At 41.1% G+C, this 15,717-nt stretch overlaps 1 protein-coding gene across 1 annotated transcript; it reads left to right on the top strand.

Annotated features, from left to right (window-relative positions):
* Window positions 1–2,903: 2,903 nt before the first annotated feature.
* Window positions 2,904–14,045, top strand: mboat1 (membrane bound O-acyltransferase domain containing 1; the record flags this gene model as incomplete). Its single annotated transcript, XM_080500228.1, has 13 exons — window positions 2,904–2,993; window positions 3,644–3,789; window positions 4,342–4,419; window positions 6,319–6,414; window positions 8,740–8,795; window positions 9,156–9,210; window positions 10,599–10,791; window positions 11,955–12,147; window positions 12,233–12,336; window positions 12,442–12,506; window positions 12,623–12,755; window positions 13,039–13,190; window positions 13,865–14,045. 13 exons carry the CDS (start codon window positions 2,904–2,906, stop codon window positions 14,043–14,045), a joined length of 1,542 nt encoding a protein of 513 aa, XP_080356354.1.
* Between the last annotated feature and the right edge of the window lie 1,672 nt (window positions 14,046–15,717).

Consider the following 15,717-nt stretch of genomic DNA (forward strand, 5'->3'; position numbering starts at 1 on the left):
ATGATCGACTTTTGAAAAGTATTTTCCCCTCTGGAGGTGCATTTAGGCAGATGCAACGGATTAAAAAGTAGCGCAACTCTCGTTTCCCCCGTCTAGAAATGGCTTCAGGAAACGGCCTGATGAATGAAGGGATACGGTTTACGCGCTCAAGAGCCCTCCCGCGAAACTCAGATTTCCCGGGAAAATTTCAAACGGAATTTACATGCTCGACGGTATTGGTCTGTTCCGGACAAGTCCCCGCCCACTTCACAGCGGCACCGACAAATGGCGGCCTCGGATTCATTGCGCCACGTGTTCATTGGCAGTTGTAAACAGGGGACGTCACCCGTCACGCCTTGCGCGTTCTCGAAGGAGACGCTGGATGGCGCACACGGCACATTGGACTGGAAATATAAATATTTCATTTTGCAAATAGTATTAATAATAATAGTTTTAATAAATTAGCTGGGTTAAAGTTCATAAAAAGTCCAAGTACATATTGAAGGAACAAATAAGAATATTAATACAGCCTTCCATTTAGCAGAGTTGTGTTTGTGTGTGTTCGTTCTTTTGGAATTTGTTTCAAAACATATGTTTCATCTTTGCAACATTAAAGTTGCCTTAATATTTAAAAGAGTGGCTCAATATTCACCAATACTTATTATAAAACTATCTTCACCAAAAGCAAGGAGGAACTTATTTGAATCAAATATTAAGGAAAGACATTTTTCAACACATTTTATTGATTCCATAAGGGGAATTATTTCTCTGCATTTTACACATATTATAGTTTTCCTTCACTACTCAAGAAGTTTGTGGAATTTTGAAACCTGCAAACCTCTGAACATAAGTTCACAACTCTAACCCTAAAGCAAAAGGTGTGATAGGACATGTATCCATCCCCTGGTTTTAAAATAAAGTTTTGAATATTCTAAGGAGGCTAGTTAAGTGTTGTAGTGAATAACGTGAATCTGATCAATCAATTCAACTTGTGGTTGGTAAAACTTTCGCTCCATTTTGTTTTCTCTCCCAGCAAGTCTTTTCTGTCTTCAAGTTGATACCTTCACATCATGTTTCCTGTTTCAGTGTCATTTTTTAATGCTTCATATAATACAATCTTCACTTATAACACAAACTGTCAAGCCATAGAAGATCTCTCTTGTCACCGTCCCCAACACAAACATATTAGGTCAGCAGCTGATCTTTAAGCAAAGAGACAAAACTTAAAAAGAGAACAACACTTTAAAAAAATAACAATTCAACTATTAACTAGGTGATTTCTGAGTGACAAAGTGTGCAAGTGTACATGAGGCTTCGATCATGTGTTAATACATATAATCAAAACAAATTGCTAATATGTTCAGATAACATTTAATAAAGTTCTGCATCTTTGATTAGGGCTATTTTAGTCTCAAGAGGTCTATTTTAATCATTGGACTTTCTAATATTTTTCGTGCTGCCCACTTCACCCAGAGCAAAATTGCCCATCTACCTGAAGTCTAAGTAACGTTTTATTAATTTTGGGGAAAATAAAGTATGACTGGAGTCAATGCAATGTAAAACAAAAAGAAACCCAAACACTCTTTTTGCAATATTGCAGTTAGAAATATTGATGATTATTTAAAAAAAAAGTTGGGAAAATTTTCAGTCCTTAGAATACAAATGAATGATTTCAGTAGAGACATCTCTGCTGTGAAATACCTGAAACCCCCCCTTCAGTCTCACCCAACACAAGCTGAATGTGCTTTGGTATCTGAATTGAAACTGCAGATTAAGACACAACTCAATGATTCACATGAATAAAAAAAACTTTGTTTATCTCAGAACAACTTGGTCTCTAGAAGTTCTGGCCAGGGACTGAAAACAATCCACAAGGTCCACAAAGAGGCTGAGATGGAGGAGCAGGACTATCTGAGGAAAGTGTGCCAGTAGCTGCTCTCTCAGGACAGAGAGAGAGCAGAGCAGAGCATGAGAGAGCAGAAAGAGAGTGCAGAGAGAGCAGAGAGAGAGCAGTGATTGAGAGAACAGAGAGAGAAAGTGGAGCAAGAGCAATGATTGAGAGAGGAGCAAGAGGGAGCAGAGAGAGAGCAGCAAGAGACAGGGCAGAGAGAGTGGCAGTTAAGAGTAGAGAGCAGTGGAAGAGAGAACAGAGAGCAATAGATGAGAGAGAGCACGAATATCAATTGAGGGAGTAGGGAGAGAGAGCAGAGGTGATGTAACAGCATGCTAACGACAGAGAACACTTTAAAAAATTGTGATTTGGAGCTAAATAAAGCTTTGATTTATCAAAAATCCACAATTTCCTCTATTGATCAGTGGAAATGTGGGTTGAAAGGTACATTTTGTTTTTGATAAAATGAGGTGGTATTTTTGTTTGGGATATTCTTGTCAAGTGTACAGGGCTCAGTTTTTATTATCATTCCCCACCAGTGGTGGCTGGTCAATACAGAGCAGTGAGTCTCTGATTATGTCACATCTTCCAATTTACCGTTTGAAAGGAGACGTTTTAAAAGTGATTATAATGTTTGGATATGACACGTATCGTATCCGGTAAAGGGTCAAACGTCTTATTTTATAGGGTCGGGAATGGGGTAAATCCATTTCCCAGGTCAAGCTGGCTTTTAATTTGCAGGCAGAAGCCGGAATCGCTGTTTGTGTGCGTTCGGGCTCTCAGGCTGCGGCGCGCACAGACTGGAGGGGGGCGGAGGAGGAGGAAGGGGAGGAAGAGGAGGAGGAGGAGGAGAGCGATCATCGGACTACTGTTCCCACTCTGGCAGACTGGTTTGACTTGTCCCGGGGCTTCTCGGTCAAACTATGTTTCGATCATTGGAATAAAGCAAGAAAAACAGTTTCCCACGCGAGGAGAAAATTAAACGAGGAGCCGATCGGAGAAGTGTGAAGCGTCGCGCGCAGAAACGGGCAGGATGGGCGAGCCGACGGACACCGCGTATAAAACCACTGGATCCAAGTGGCTGCTGCCTGTCAGTGGATATTTAGGCTTCCCTCTTGATCAGGTACGACCACCGTCCTTACATCCAGTCAGAGCTGGCCACGAAGGAGTATCTGCACTTTTACTGAAAAGTTAAAAGTGCGCCTTAAGTGGGAGTCCTGGTCATGAATGGATGACTCAATTAACGCAGCATTGACGCCCACATTGCACTGCTTGATTCTCATCTAATCACATCAGATCAGATTCATTTTCCTCAACTAAGTTGTATTTCAAAATCGGCATGCTAAAATAATAGGATCTCACCATTAGCGCTGTTGTGTGTGGCCTTTTATTATTTCGATGACTTTATTTCCCTGGGTGGGACAGAGGGGTACTCACTGGGTGGGTCCCGTGTTTTGTCAAGTAGTATTTTATGACTGAATACCTGGTTTATATACATTATAATATGTAGAGATAGTTTGGCTGACCAATTAAAATCGTTTCCATGGTTTTTATTGGCCACCAACAAACAGATTCAGCAACAAAAAAAGGCATGGTTTAAAAAAAGGAGTCATAGATCCCCCCCCCCCCCCCCCCCCTTCACTTCACTGCCATCTATTGCTACCCTTTGAGAGCTACTGGATCAGGATGATGACACAAGCTATAGACTGATCTAAAACCATGCTGTCATCCCTATTCACACCACCTCTCATCCTCATTCCTCTTCCCTTCTAGGTGAATTTTTTGGCGTGCCAGCTCTTTGCGCTGGCTGCCGCCTTCTGGTTCCGCCTCTACCTCAGTCCCAGTCACGCCAACCCCCTCATCAGGCACGCCGTGGCCACCCTCCTCGGCATCACCTTCCTCATCTTCTGCTTCGGATGGTAACCGGCTGATCATCTCCCGCATCTGCATTCTGGTTATTCATATTGTCCAACTTCAGGCAGCAGCATGACATGGATACCAGCATGCGGTGACGGAAAATATGTGACAGACTGTTATCTGCAGTAGCTGAGCTGTGTTTGCCTTTCAGACACACACACAGAGGGAGGAGACTGAGTGCTTCCATATGTGACAGCATTTCAAGCATTTGCTGCATTGAAACATACCCGTCTTCAAATGAGCAGTTCACATTGAACATCGTTTACAGATATATAGTGTCGGTTTTGATTTCTCGCTGTGAAATTGTAATTAACAACTAAATGGGCAAACGTCTCTTCTTCCAAGTGGCCACACAACCAGCGATACACTTTGCAAAATTGTTTTGTCTACAACCTGCATTCGTTTTGTTCTTTCAAGGCCTCTGTAGAAAGAAAACAGTCCCTTTTGTAAGTGAACATGCTGATTGTCTACATAACTAGTTGATCCCTCACAGTGATATTTTAAATAACTCCAATAGTTTTCTCCATTATTAAGACACATTTTCTGTCTTGCAGGTACTCCGTTCACATCCTGGCAGTGGTGGTTGCCAACTACCTGATCGTCCTTCAAGCTGACATCAACAATGTGCACAAGTAAGTGTTGACTTTCATATCGCAAAGAGAGAACCACGTGCCAGCAGAGAATTTATCATTAAAAGGAATCCCTGCATTTTGTGCACCACCTTTTGCCTTCGCCGTGCTCCTCCTGCCAGGTGGAACTGGCTCGCTGACTGGTCGGTCTGGTTGGAGGTGAACCTACCGAACAGTCACAGGGTGCTGTTTTTAAAGCTGTTTCTGGATCAGATTGACACATCTGGGGGGGGGGGGATGAAACTGCTGCTTCAACAATGTCTCATTTCAAACAGACTGAGGTAATCCTAGCTAATGTTGTTTTCAAGTAGAACTTGTCCAGCAAATTAGCCCTGCCCTGAAACCACTGACATCAAAGGTGGGTGTTTGCAGCAGTGGGCGGTTTTACTTTACCCCAGTGGTTATCTACCCAGGGTTTGAAGACATTGTCCTGCATGTTGCATGTTTTGGATTTCTATTGGCTCTCGGACACTTGATTTCAAATGGTTAAACGTAAGCTGTGCCCACAATGCATCAAACCAGGGACGAGTGCAGCAGAGACACGCCGGACAAACTCGTCCGTTCAGTCAATCTCGACAGATTCACTGTGTTCGAGTCCCGATGTTTTTAATGTTACAAAAGAACTTTGTGAGAATATACATCCCTGTTTGTTTGTTTGTTTGTTTGTTTCTTCCTTTCTTTCTTTCTTTGCTTGTTTCTTTCTTCATTGTTTTTGTATGTGGTTGCTTGTGTGTCAGCACGTCGCCTTGAGAGAACATGACTGAAGTGCATCTCGCTTGTTTATCTTTTTATGAATGGAGTCGGTGCTGAGGCAGCTGTGGTATTCAGTTGTCTTGAGAGATACCTGGTGTCAGAGCACGATAAACGTGGTTTTGTTCTGAGCTTGTAGAAGCGGAATGTTTTGCCCCTCTGCATGTAGAAGTTTCAGTGGGAAAGACGGCGAACCATAAGTTGCTCCCAGTGGAGGTCGAGCGCTCCGCATGGTAGCCGTCGCCATTAGCTTTTGTAAATCTGTGTATATCTGTGGGATAATTTCTGTAATTGTTATAAACTCTGTTTTCTGATTATCCTAAAATACATTGTATCTTTATCCCCAGGGTAATTTATATTGAAATCCTGTTAGGATTTGTTGGCCCAATGCATGTATTTTAGATAACACACATTTCTTATTTGCACTGGTTCCGCATGTTTTAGTTGAAGTTGTGTTTATTTAGTAGAAGTTTTGTCTTTACCAGCAGGTAATGACACAACACTTCTTTTGACGTAAACCCTCGAAATAAGAATATTTTCAGGGTCACCGTGAAATATATTAGTTCTCAAACATATTTGTGAATGAAAATATGACTTAAGAAAATCTGAGTGTGTATAAAATGTATACAATGATACAAAAAGCAATGGAAGACTTACAATCAGCCTTATACGAGTGTATTACCTTCTCATCAGGTATAAAACATTTATTTATTTGACTGAGCAATGTAAACTTACTCTACCTAAAGGAAATATGTTTTATTTTAACTGTTTATAAGGCACCCATATGTCGTTGAAAGATATTTCTATATTTCTAATCTTTAAGGCTGCAAAATCAGTATGGAAATAGACCATCACATCTGATTACACAACTAACTCTCCAGTAAAGTGGTGTATGGTCAATCTAACGCCTCACCATGCTTGTAGTTTGAAATGTTTCAAAAGGGGCTGAACACTGCTTGAAGAACCGCAGTTCTTCTATTCTGTAGGTACATTGTCTTATTCATTGCTTTTCCGGAGAAATAATTTTTGGTCTCACAGCTATTCTGTTGAAAAAATTTCTTAGTCTGACTAACATTCACTACTGATGACTTGCCTGTAGTTTGTATGTGTGATATCTTCAAAGTTTACTTTAAAATGTACTTCCACGTGTAGGTACTCCATGATGATCACCATGGGCTACCTGACCGTGTGCCAAATGAGCCGAGTCTTCATATATAACTATGGGATATTGTCCACCGACTTCTCCGGGTGAGCAAACCTGAATCATTTCCTTACCTGATGTCTTATCTCTTTTTATCTCTGCACCCTCCTTTTGGCAGGGTATTAGTTACTCCAGGTACGGAGGAGCTGGCCTGTTATCAGTACTGTGTGGGACCTGGTCACAGTGCAGTTAGGGACACGTCCTTTTGTACATACAACCACACTGAAAAAGGAATTTTCTCAGTGGCCAGGCGGAGATAAAAGTGACTAGTGTCTCCTGATCCCGGGGATTTTGTGGTATTTTAAAGCACAAAAGTGTTACTTTTACAATAGTCCTGTTTTACTTTAGAAATTAAATATAAATGAAGGAAGAGCTGGAAAAAGACAAAGAAATTAAATATTAACGCCATAATCTTGCATTAACCCTGTGGGAAGAGAAAATGCATCTATATTGTCAGTTTTTACCTGGAACGTTCATACCAGATGAGCTTTGTAGCAATTACTCTGTGGTTGTACGTCTGAATGTGACAACTGGCAACTTTTTTGCCCCCCCCCCCTCAGAAGAGGACAGATTTTCCAGGCGTGAGAGGATGAGGCCACCTCTGCCCCTTCAATCTTCATCCCCTCACTTTGTTCATACTTGCAATAAATTCTGATTCAAAAGCTGAGTATTGATAACCTAGTTTGTGAGTTGATTCTTTTTTTTTTATTATCATGGTTTCTTCTCAGTTTAAAAGCTAAATACAGTTGCTCAGCAGCTGAACGTCATTATGTCCAGTCTTAAACTCCCCCCAAAAATTTTAACTCAAACTTGAAATTTGAAAAAAGTGTGGGGCCCTTTCCTGGAATATTATCCTCTAAACTAACCCGACTTAATGCTCTATTCTCTGCTCTACTCCACATTAGAAATACAGTTGTTTATTTTCTGTATGAACGTGTGTGTACTACTCCAGACATTTGTACAACGGGCATGTCTGCTGTGTATGTCATGTGTGCACAAACTGTATACAAGATAAATCACTAAAATTATTTCAGGGTGAAAATAAATAATGCTGGGAAAAAGGCATCTTGCTGATCCAGATTTCTCCTGCTGCTGTGTTGCCCCGACGCTCCCTGGTGCCCCCCCCCCCCCCCCCCCCCCCCTGGAGAAGAGTGCCCTACGCCTTGACATCCAGCGCTGTAGAAAGACGTCATAGCTTGTTTAGTTCCTTTTTTTTTCTCGGGCCCGTGCATCTCATTGTAGTTTCTAAATGACTTCCAGCTAAAAGATTGTTCATGACATGCCAGTTCAGCAGTCGATGTAGGGGGATGACTGTATGCTGCAGGGCTGCACGTACCGACTGGCACCCTGAAAATGTTCCTCTAAAGCCTGAGCTGGCACTGCCAGCCACATGGACGGCCTCGCTCTGCCTCGGTTTGCCGTGCTGTGCACACAATGCAGCCCACTCACAGACGGGAGCCGCTGTGTGAGTGTGTTGCTGTGTGTGAGTTTGGACCAGTGTAGTTCTTGTGTGTCTTTTAAAAACGCTTCATGGATGTTTAAATGACTCCTTGCAGCCGAATATTTCACCCACATGCCAATCCTGTGGCGATCCGGCATGTTTCTCTCTGAACGGACACCTTCACAGAGGCAGGACACAGAAACAGTCTGCCAAAGGAGCTACATGCAACTAGGAAGTGTAAAACCTACTTAGTCAATCCATTCCCTTTAAGTGTAAAGATAAATAGCTGATTGCAGCTGACCGCAGGCACAGGTACATTCCTCTTAAAAGCTTCTTTCTCTTTTATTTTTTTCACGTCGTGTAGATTCACTCCCTACACTTCTTTACACTGTTTGCAGTTGGATGATTAAGTGAAACTATGTGCATTTGGATGAATTTAATTTGATCAATAACTGACATGATCTGACGTTGCTCAGAAAGAATGAAGTGATTCACCAGACATGTATACATGGTATCCTCACACAGCCTAAGTTAAGTTGTCACTTGAGAAGTGCCCTATTTTTCTTTTGCAATATATAAGACATAGATTAACAAGTATTCTCTTGAAAATGCTTTCTGCTAATGTTCTTTTGCTTCTGCTGGGTACATCTTGTGAAATATCCCACCTCTATGCCACAGGACTTGATTAGTTTAATTTAATTGATGTTAACTGAGGGCTCAATACCTCATAGGTGTGACTGTCTGTTTCTCTTTGGAGAATTAAATGACGATTTACCACCAGGGGGAAAAAAAAATATTCAAGCAGTTATCTAAATGTTAGACAACTGCTGAAACTTTTGTATTCTTGTATTATATTCAATCACTTTGTAAATTATGTCTGTTAATTTAAACAGTAAAGTCATTTTTTTCTTCTTCTCCTTTTTCCGTTCAGACCTCTGATGATAGTAACCCAGAAGATCACCACACTGGCGTTCCAGCTCCACGATGGTAAGCCTGCAGATGTACACACACACACATGTAAATACTCCAGATGCTGCTGAGGTCTTTTTTTTTTTTTACACCACTCACTGAGCTCTGAGCTTTACTTAATGGCAGGCCCCACACACACTGCAGCGTTTTTAGGCCTGTTGGAACAGGAAAAGTACAGGATTAGCTAATCACATTAACTATGGCTGCCTCCTAATTGGAAATCCCCCGCTGTGTCTGTGTGTGCAAGAAGACTCTTGAACAAAAACTACAATATGAAGTTTAGTCAGCATTAGTCATTTTAACCACTCTTGTGCCTGTCAAGCTATTACTTGTGGAAATGTCTTGTTATGAAAGACTAATTAATTGCTTTTCTTCCAGGTATTAGTAAGAAACCTGAACAACTCACATCTGAGCAGAAGCTTATGGCCATAAAGTAAGTTGTTTTGTTTAGTGAAACGTAGCAATGACTTAACTCATTTTGTGGTGATAATCATACTCTACATTGTTGTGTAACTGTGCAGGTGATTGATATTTTGAAACCTGGGCAGTTCCTTTGTAGTTTTCTGTATACTGGCGTATTTCCAATAGCCAATATTGCTGAATCAAGTATTTGCATTGGGTGCAGGATTGTAAAACGCTTTCAAGAGCAGGATGCATCATCAGAGTTTTAACACACGTTCACAAGAAGAAAAAAGAAGGAAACTTATTGGAAAATGTTCCAGTTATGTTATTTTTGACAGTTATGTGGCTTATATCGGGAGGAAAATGAACTGGCTTCTTAAATTGTTCAAAGTTTGTGTATGACCCTGGGATGAAGGAAGGAGTACCGGAGTGTTGATGAAATAGAATTTTTTTTTTTTTTAATGTATTTATGGTACATCATAGAGACTGTTTTATAAAACCATTGTGTTGCTAGGGAATACAGGAACATATATTTAAAAAGACAAATGGAAAATTAGCCCACTGACACAAAGATATGGGTTATATATTCAGAATGATATATAATTTATGATAAAGGATTAAAGTATATCTGCATCCAAAAGCAGAGATGATTTACCTTGTTCAGAGTGCACATGAAGAAACACCTAACTTAATATAATAAATAACTCTTTCTTTTCCTTTAGCCATGAAGAACAATGACATGGAGGTGAAATAATGGTGAAGAGCTTGTTCATTTAAAAAAAAAAAAAAGCATGCTGGGATTCTTTAAAAACAGCCTTGCATGGAAAATCTTACCTGCGCATGTTCATTGATGAAAAGTCACATTCAGTAGAGTGTCAAGCATGTCATTTTTTTACAACAGATTTTGAAAATGTATCAAAAAGCAATCATGAAATATGCCATTTCACATTTGCATGACGACCGAGCAGTTTTGAATTTGATGGGTTATGTTTGTCATGATCATTTAAAATGTTATAAACTGTAAACAATCATTCAGGTGCATGCAAAAATCTGAAAATCACATTATGTTAATTCATTGATATTTAAATCATCACTTCTTTTGCTCATAATGGCTGGCAGCTGTTGATATAATAGAATGTTATCAGAGACTCAGTGGAACCACGAAAGCTGATCTATGACATTCATAAGTGTTTTAGCTATACAAGTTATAGCACATCTACTTCTCTATAGCTCTTAATTTCCTCATCTGTTCACAACTAATACAGATTTAAAAGGCACATTTTTTATTATTTATGTGTTCTTAATTATAGATAAATATCATGCATTTTTCATTTTCCACCACATGAGCTGGTGACGCTGCTGCGTTTCACGTGACTGGATCTCCGTTATTGAACCGGCTGCTTCTGTTCTCTCCTGCAGTGTGAGGCCCTCTCTCATCGAGTACCTGAGTTACAATCTGAACTTCCTGAGTGTGTTGGTGGGGCCGTGCAATGACTACAAGGACTACATAGACTTCATAGAAGGCAGACACATCAGCAGGAGGCTCAAGCATCACTCCGGCACCTGTAACGGCCAGAACGGCTTCAGTAAGAGCCCGGAGCCGTCGCCTCTGGTAAGTTAATGAACGTATCTGTGATTAGTGTAGTTGTATCCTCACCGCTTTTTTGTTGTTGGTTTTCCTTTGGACTGAAATATTTGTGATTTAAAGTAAAATTTGTTCATATTAATGAATATCTGCTGCACACAAGCCTTTGCCAATTGTTAATCAATATGAAGTGAAATGAGTTTCAACAGCTTTTTCAAAAACTATCTGACCAATTGAATGAATTCTGATCAAATCATCCTGATGCGCTTGTAATCCTAAAATTAATTAATTCAAGATTTTAACGTTGCAACAATAAGCTTCAGCAAAGTCCGGGACATAGTGTTGTGTCGTCTGTGCTGCTTTGCTCCGGCTGGAGGGAAGCATGACGCCTCCTCCTTGCAAGTTTAGACATGAACGATTTGCAAAAACACATAAACTCAGTTTAGACTCAGCTGTACCTCAATTTGTTCAAACTGCACCGTCGAGACTCCAGCAAACTACTGCGTCTACAGTATGTTTCGGGCAGTGTGTAGTGGTGACGCAGTCCCTTCACCGGATCCTCACCTTAACGTGAGCCTAACTGACATCTGACCCCTGTGGGTGTTTTCACCTAAACATTGATTTTCAGTTTGGTGATGTCACTTTTTGTCCCCACAGTGACACAATTCTCGAGATCAGTGTCAAATCAGGTTCATGTTCTCAGCAGTTTGGTTTTTTTTAACTGTATGTTTACTCTCAAAACAAATACATTTTGCTTAACCCTCACTATAAAACTTGCTATCTTCCCCCAAAAATATAATTTTTCTTCATCACTTTTTCCTCATGATTGGATTGTGTAAACAGATTTAAGTTCTTACATCAGTACTAAATACCCATTCATAATATCAAACAAACTCTAAACTACACAAGCTTTGCCTTGTGTTAAGTAGCACCGCACTTTTTGGCTAAATGCTAAATTGTTTGTGTCTGTAGAGAATAAAAAAGATTTTACTATAAAATGGCTGTGTTTTTATGGGAAGCCTCGCACCTGTTGGACATGTTACACATGGTTTTGTACTGTAGCCCATTTCTTATTTTCATGTCTTCTCCTCCACATTTTCATTACATTCACCTCAAAAATCCCTTATTTTGGAAAGATTTGTGTGTGTGTGTTTTTTTTTAAAGGATATTAATCATTGTTTTCTCTGCAGGATACCGTCTGTCAGAAGTTGCTGGTGTGCTGCGGCTGCATGCTGTTCTTCCTCACTGTGACTCGGTCTTTGCCGATTGCATACAACGTGGACCCCGACTTTGTGAGCAGCGCCCCCTTCCTCACCAGACTCACTTACGCTTTCTTTTCAATACAAGCCGCAAGGCCCAAATTCTACTTCGCCTGGACATTAGGTAACTTTTGGTGGCTGATATGATTATGGAAAACCATGAGGCATATTTTTTTAATGAAAATATCTTTGTTTTGCTCTGGTGTCAGCTGATGCAGTAAACAACGCCGCAGGTTATGGCTTCTCAGGGTTGGATGAAAACGGAAAGCCATCCTGGGATCTACTCTGTAACCTCAACATTATTGGGATTGAGGTACATTCCGTCTTCTTGTCCTAAACTATTATTATAATTCATATTTTTAGCATTTCCTTTTATCTGATGGTAACCAAGCTTTGGAAAACTCTGATTCTTATTCAGACGGCAACGAGCTTCAAGACCTTCATCGACAACTGGAATATTCGAACAGGAATTTGGCTAAAAATGTAAGCGCTACAAATATTTGTGCACTGAAGTTGACTCTTGCGCAGATTTATTTCTTTTTTTCCACATTTTACAAGCTTTGTTTCTTTCTAAGTTGGTCGTCCTCTTTGTTTTTCAGGGTGTGTTATGACCGAGCCCCCCGGCACCGGTTGGCACTGACCTTCATCCTGTCCGCCCTGTGGCACGGTGTCTATCCAGGCTATTATTTCACCTTCCTCACCGCCATCCCCATCACCATGGCAGCACGGGCTGTGAGTTGTCGGCTTCTTTCTAGAAATTCAAATTGACACCCAAGTCTACATCTGGAAGAAAATGTATAAATGAATTACAGTTGTACAGATATATTGATAAGCAAACAAGCAGGAGACTGTGGTGATGGATCTTTCCGCCACTCCAGTCTCCTGGCACATACATAAGCACATTGAGCAAACAAGAGGTGAAAATTAAATGGGAATCAACAAAATTTTTTATTTTCCAGTCCAATTATGTAACATAACAACCCTATTGGTTATATGTCACATCCCTCCTCGTCAGATACGGAAGTCTGTACGACGCCACTTCCTTGGCTCCAGTGTCTCGAAGCTGGGCTACGATGTCTTAACCTGGGCAGCCACTCAGTTTGCCATCTGCTACACCGTCATGCCTTTCCTGCTGCTTGCAGTTAATCAGACTCTGGTGTATTACAGGTACGTCCAACCTGGCTTGAATCAATCCATCTTTGCGGATCTGTACCTCATTAGGTTTTCAGAGTAATCATAATCAGGATACATTGCAAATGCTTAGTAATCCATGCAACTGTCCAACAGTTGCCATTGCAGTGAATGCTATAATGTATATATGGATTTATACCTTCTTATTAGTAATGATGTTTGTTTTATGCACCAGCTGATATATTCATGATGAAAGGAGGTTAAAGTTAATCAGTCCAACAAGCAACCTCATACTGGTATTTGTTTTGATCAGAACGACATAGAGCTGTGGTTTTACGTGTCAGTCTTTTGTCATCATTTCTTTAAACCAATTCCCAATGCTGGTTTGAATTAATAGAACGTGGATTGCCCCTTTTAATGAGTGTTCAGCACCCTTTGTGCCAAATGTGTCTTTGTTCAGGATGTCATTGTGAGGATCCATTCAAATGTACACTTTTCAATAGAGCTTGATCCCTTCACTTACACATAATAAATAGAATTAAGAGAAGACATTCCAGCTCTGCTCCATCTACTCAATAGTGATGTAGCAATTTAAAGATATTCCACATTTAGATGAGTCTAGTTGCTTTTTCTGACTGATTAACATTTCTGTGCACTGCACAATAATGATGGAGATGGAAATGTTCCACTTTGCTTTTGTGTCTTCCAAGGTCCATGTACTTCCACGTGCATATCATCAGCATTCTGGCTGCGATCGCCCTCCATCGGAAACATAAACCCAGGGAACCCTCAGCCTCCAGCGAAATGTTCCCCCCTGTCTCCTCCCCCTCCGCTCCGGGCTCAGCCGAGTGCCAGCCTGTTCACTCTAACAACAATGACAAAGTAGACTGAACACCATGCGCACCCCCCCAGTTCTTTTACCAGGCTCTCGGTGCTCGATCCTCTCTCAAAGACAAGCGAGTATCCCCGGAGGACAACTGAAATATGCTATTTATTTTTTTTCAGGACAATACAAAGGAAAGATGGAAGAAAACTTTTAATGGTACAACACGAAGTCTGAGACACTGACGTTCATGAGGATAATAATAAACTCGGCTAGTGCCCCTCTGGAGAAACATCTATTACCACCACCACCACCACCACCACGAGCATGCTGGCCTCCCTCCGCTGTCTCTTCAAACCTGCCCCCCGCCAGTCTGCCCACTTTCCAGGAACAATGCAACAGTGTGAAGACCGAAATGAGCCTGGCTTCCTCTTCTGTGCTGTCCGACTGACTGGTGGGATTCAAGCCAACGCAGTGGGAGAGGAGCTCATAAATGAGGAGGTGGTTTGGGGGGGGGGCACAAATACCAGGACACATGCACACATGCACACAAACTGATGCATAAGCAAAGATTGGGAAACAAACACGCACACATATTCTCTCTTAGGCACGCTCATACCCTGTCACACTCTGGTGGCACACAAAGGCTGCCCTTGTGAGGCCACCGAACGGCATGCCAAGTGGAGAAAGGGAGAGAGAGAGAGAGAGAAAGTTGCACTCGTTGCACCCACTTTGTCCGGGGATTGCTATGAATGTGTGCATGTGTGCTGGCGTGTCGACCTCGCCAATGAAAACTACAAAATGTGTCAGTATTTCTCCCACTGTTCACTTTGCTGGGATGAAAACTCCATAAAATAGGGATAGGATTGTTTAGCCATTTCTATTCTACCTTTGGGTCATTTTTTTTTTTTAATCAGGATGGGAGATCCTCCAGGTGAGGACACATCCTGTGGAACACAATACGTTGTGCTTCAGTAAGATCCCTGTTCACATAATTGAGAAAACATGTTTTGCTTTGCACAGCTGTAAATAGTGATATTAGGAATATGTATAGTTCCATAGTTTAAACAGCACTTCAGGTTGACTTTCCTCATGACATCTGGTGTTGCACTGAAGCAGCAGGGAATTTAACAAAGGTCTAAACGTGTTCTAAGTGTTTATCATGTGCACGGTGCTGGATGCCTGCTATCATGATATATACAAACTAAACAATACGCTGAGAAGAAATGCATCATAGGTAGTATCCACAGCTCATTCCATGAAAAGAGACCATGAGACGTCAGATGTGGTTGGTCTCGGTCAGAGTGATGATGCTGTGTCTTGTTCCCTCTGAGCTTCTCTGGAGGATTGAGCTGTGGACTTAACAGAGACATCTGGTGGTTGTTTATGTCCTGAGAGAAGTTGTGATGGCAGGTTGACTGACTGAAACTGGTGTGAGACTTCTCTCAATGCAACTTATTTCTCTCTTTTTTTTTTTTTTTTTTTTAATTCCACTAACATTAAAATTTCAACACATTCACTTCCTTTCACTACACACTCAAGCACGACTGGGAAGCCGTGAATCGGAAAATGTTTGGTTTTCAGATGAGCTAAACATGGAAAAAAAGGAAAAGGCTTTCCCTTTGAAATATTCACTTGTGAAGAACTTAGCACTGATATGTTTGGTAGAGTTTGACACAATGGTTTGGTTATTATTGGTGCTATTTGCAGGCAGGTGTGATTGCGTTCAGCTACATTTAT

The sequence above is a fragment of the Blennius ocellaris genome (genome assembly GCF_963422515.1).
Source record: "Blennius ocellaris genome assembly, chromosome: 8".
Taxonomy (NCBI): domain Eukaryota; kingdom Metazoa; phylum Chordata; class Actinopteri; order Blenniiformes; family Blenniidae; genus Blennius; species Blennius ocellaris.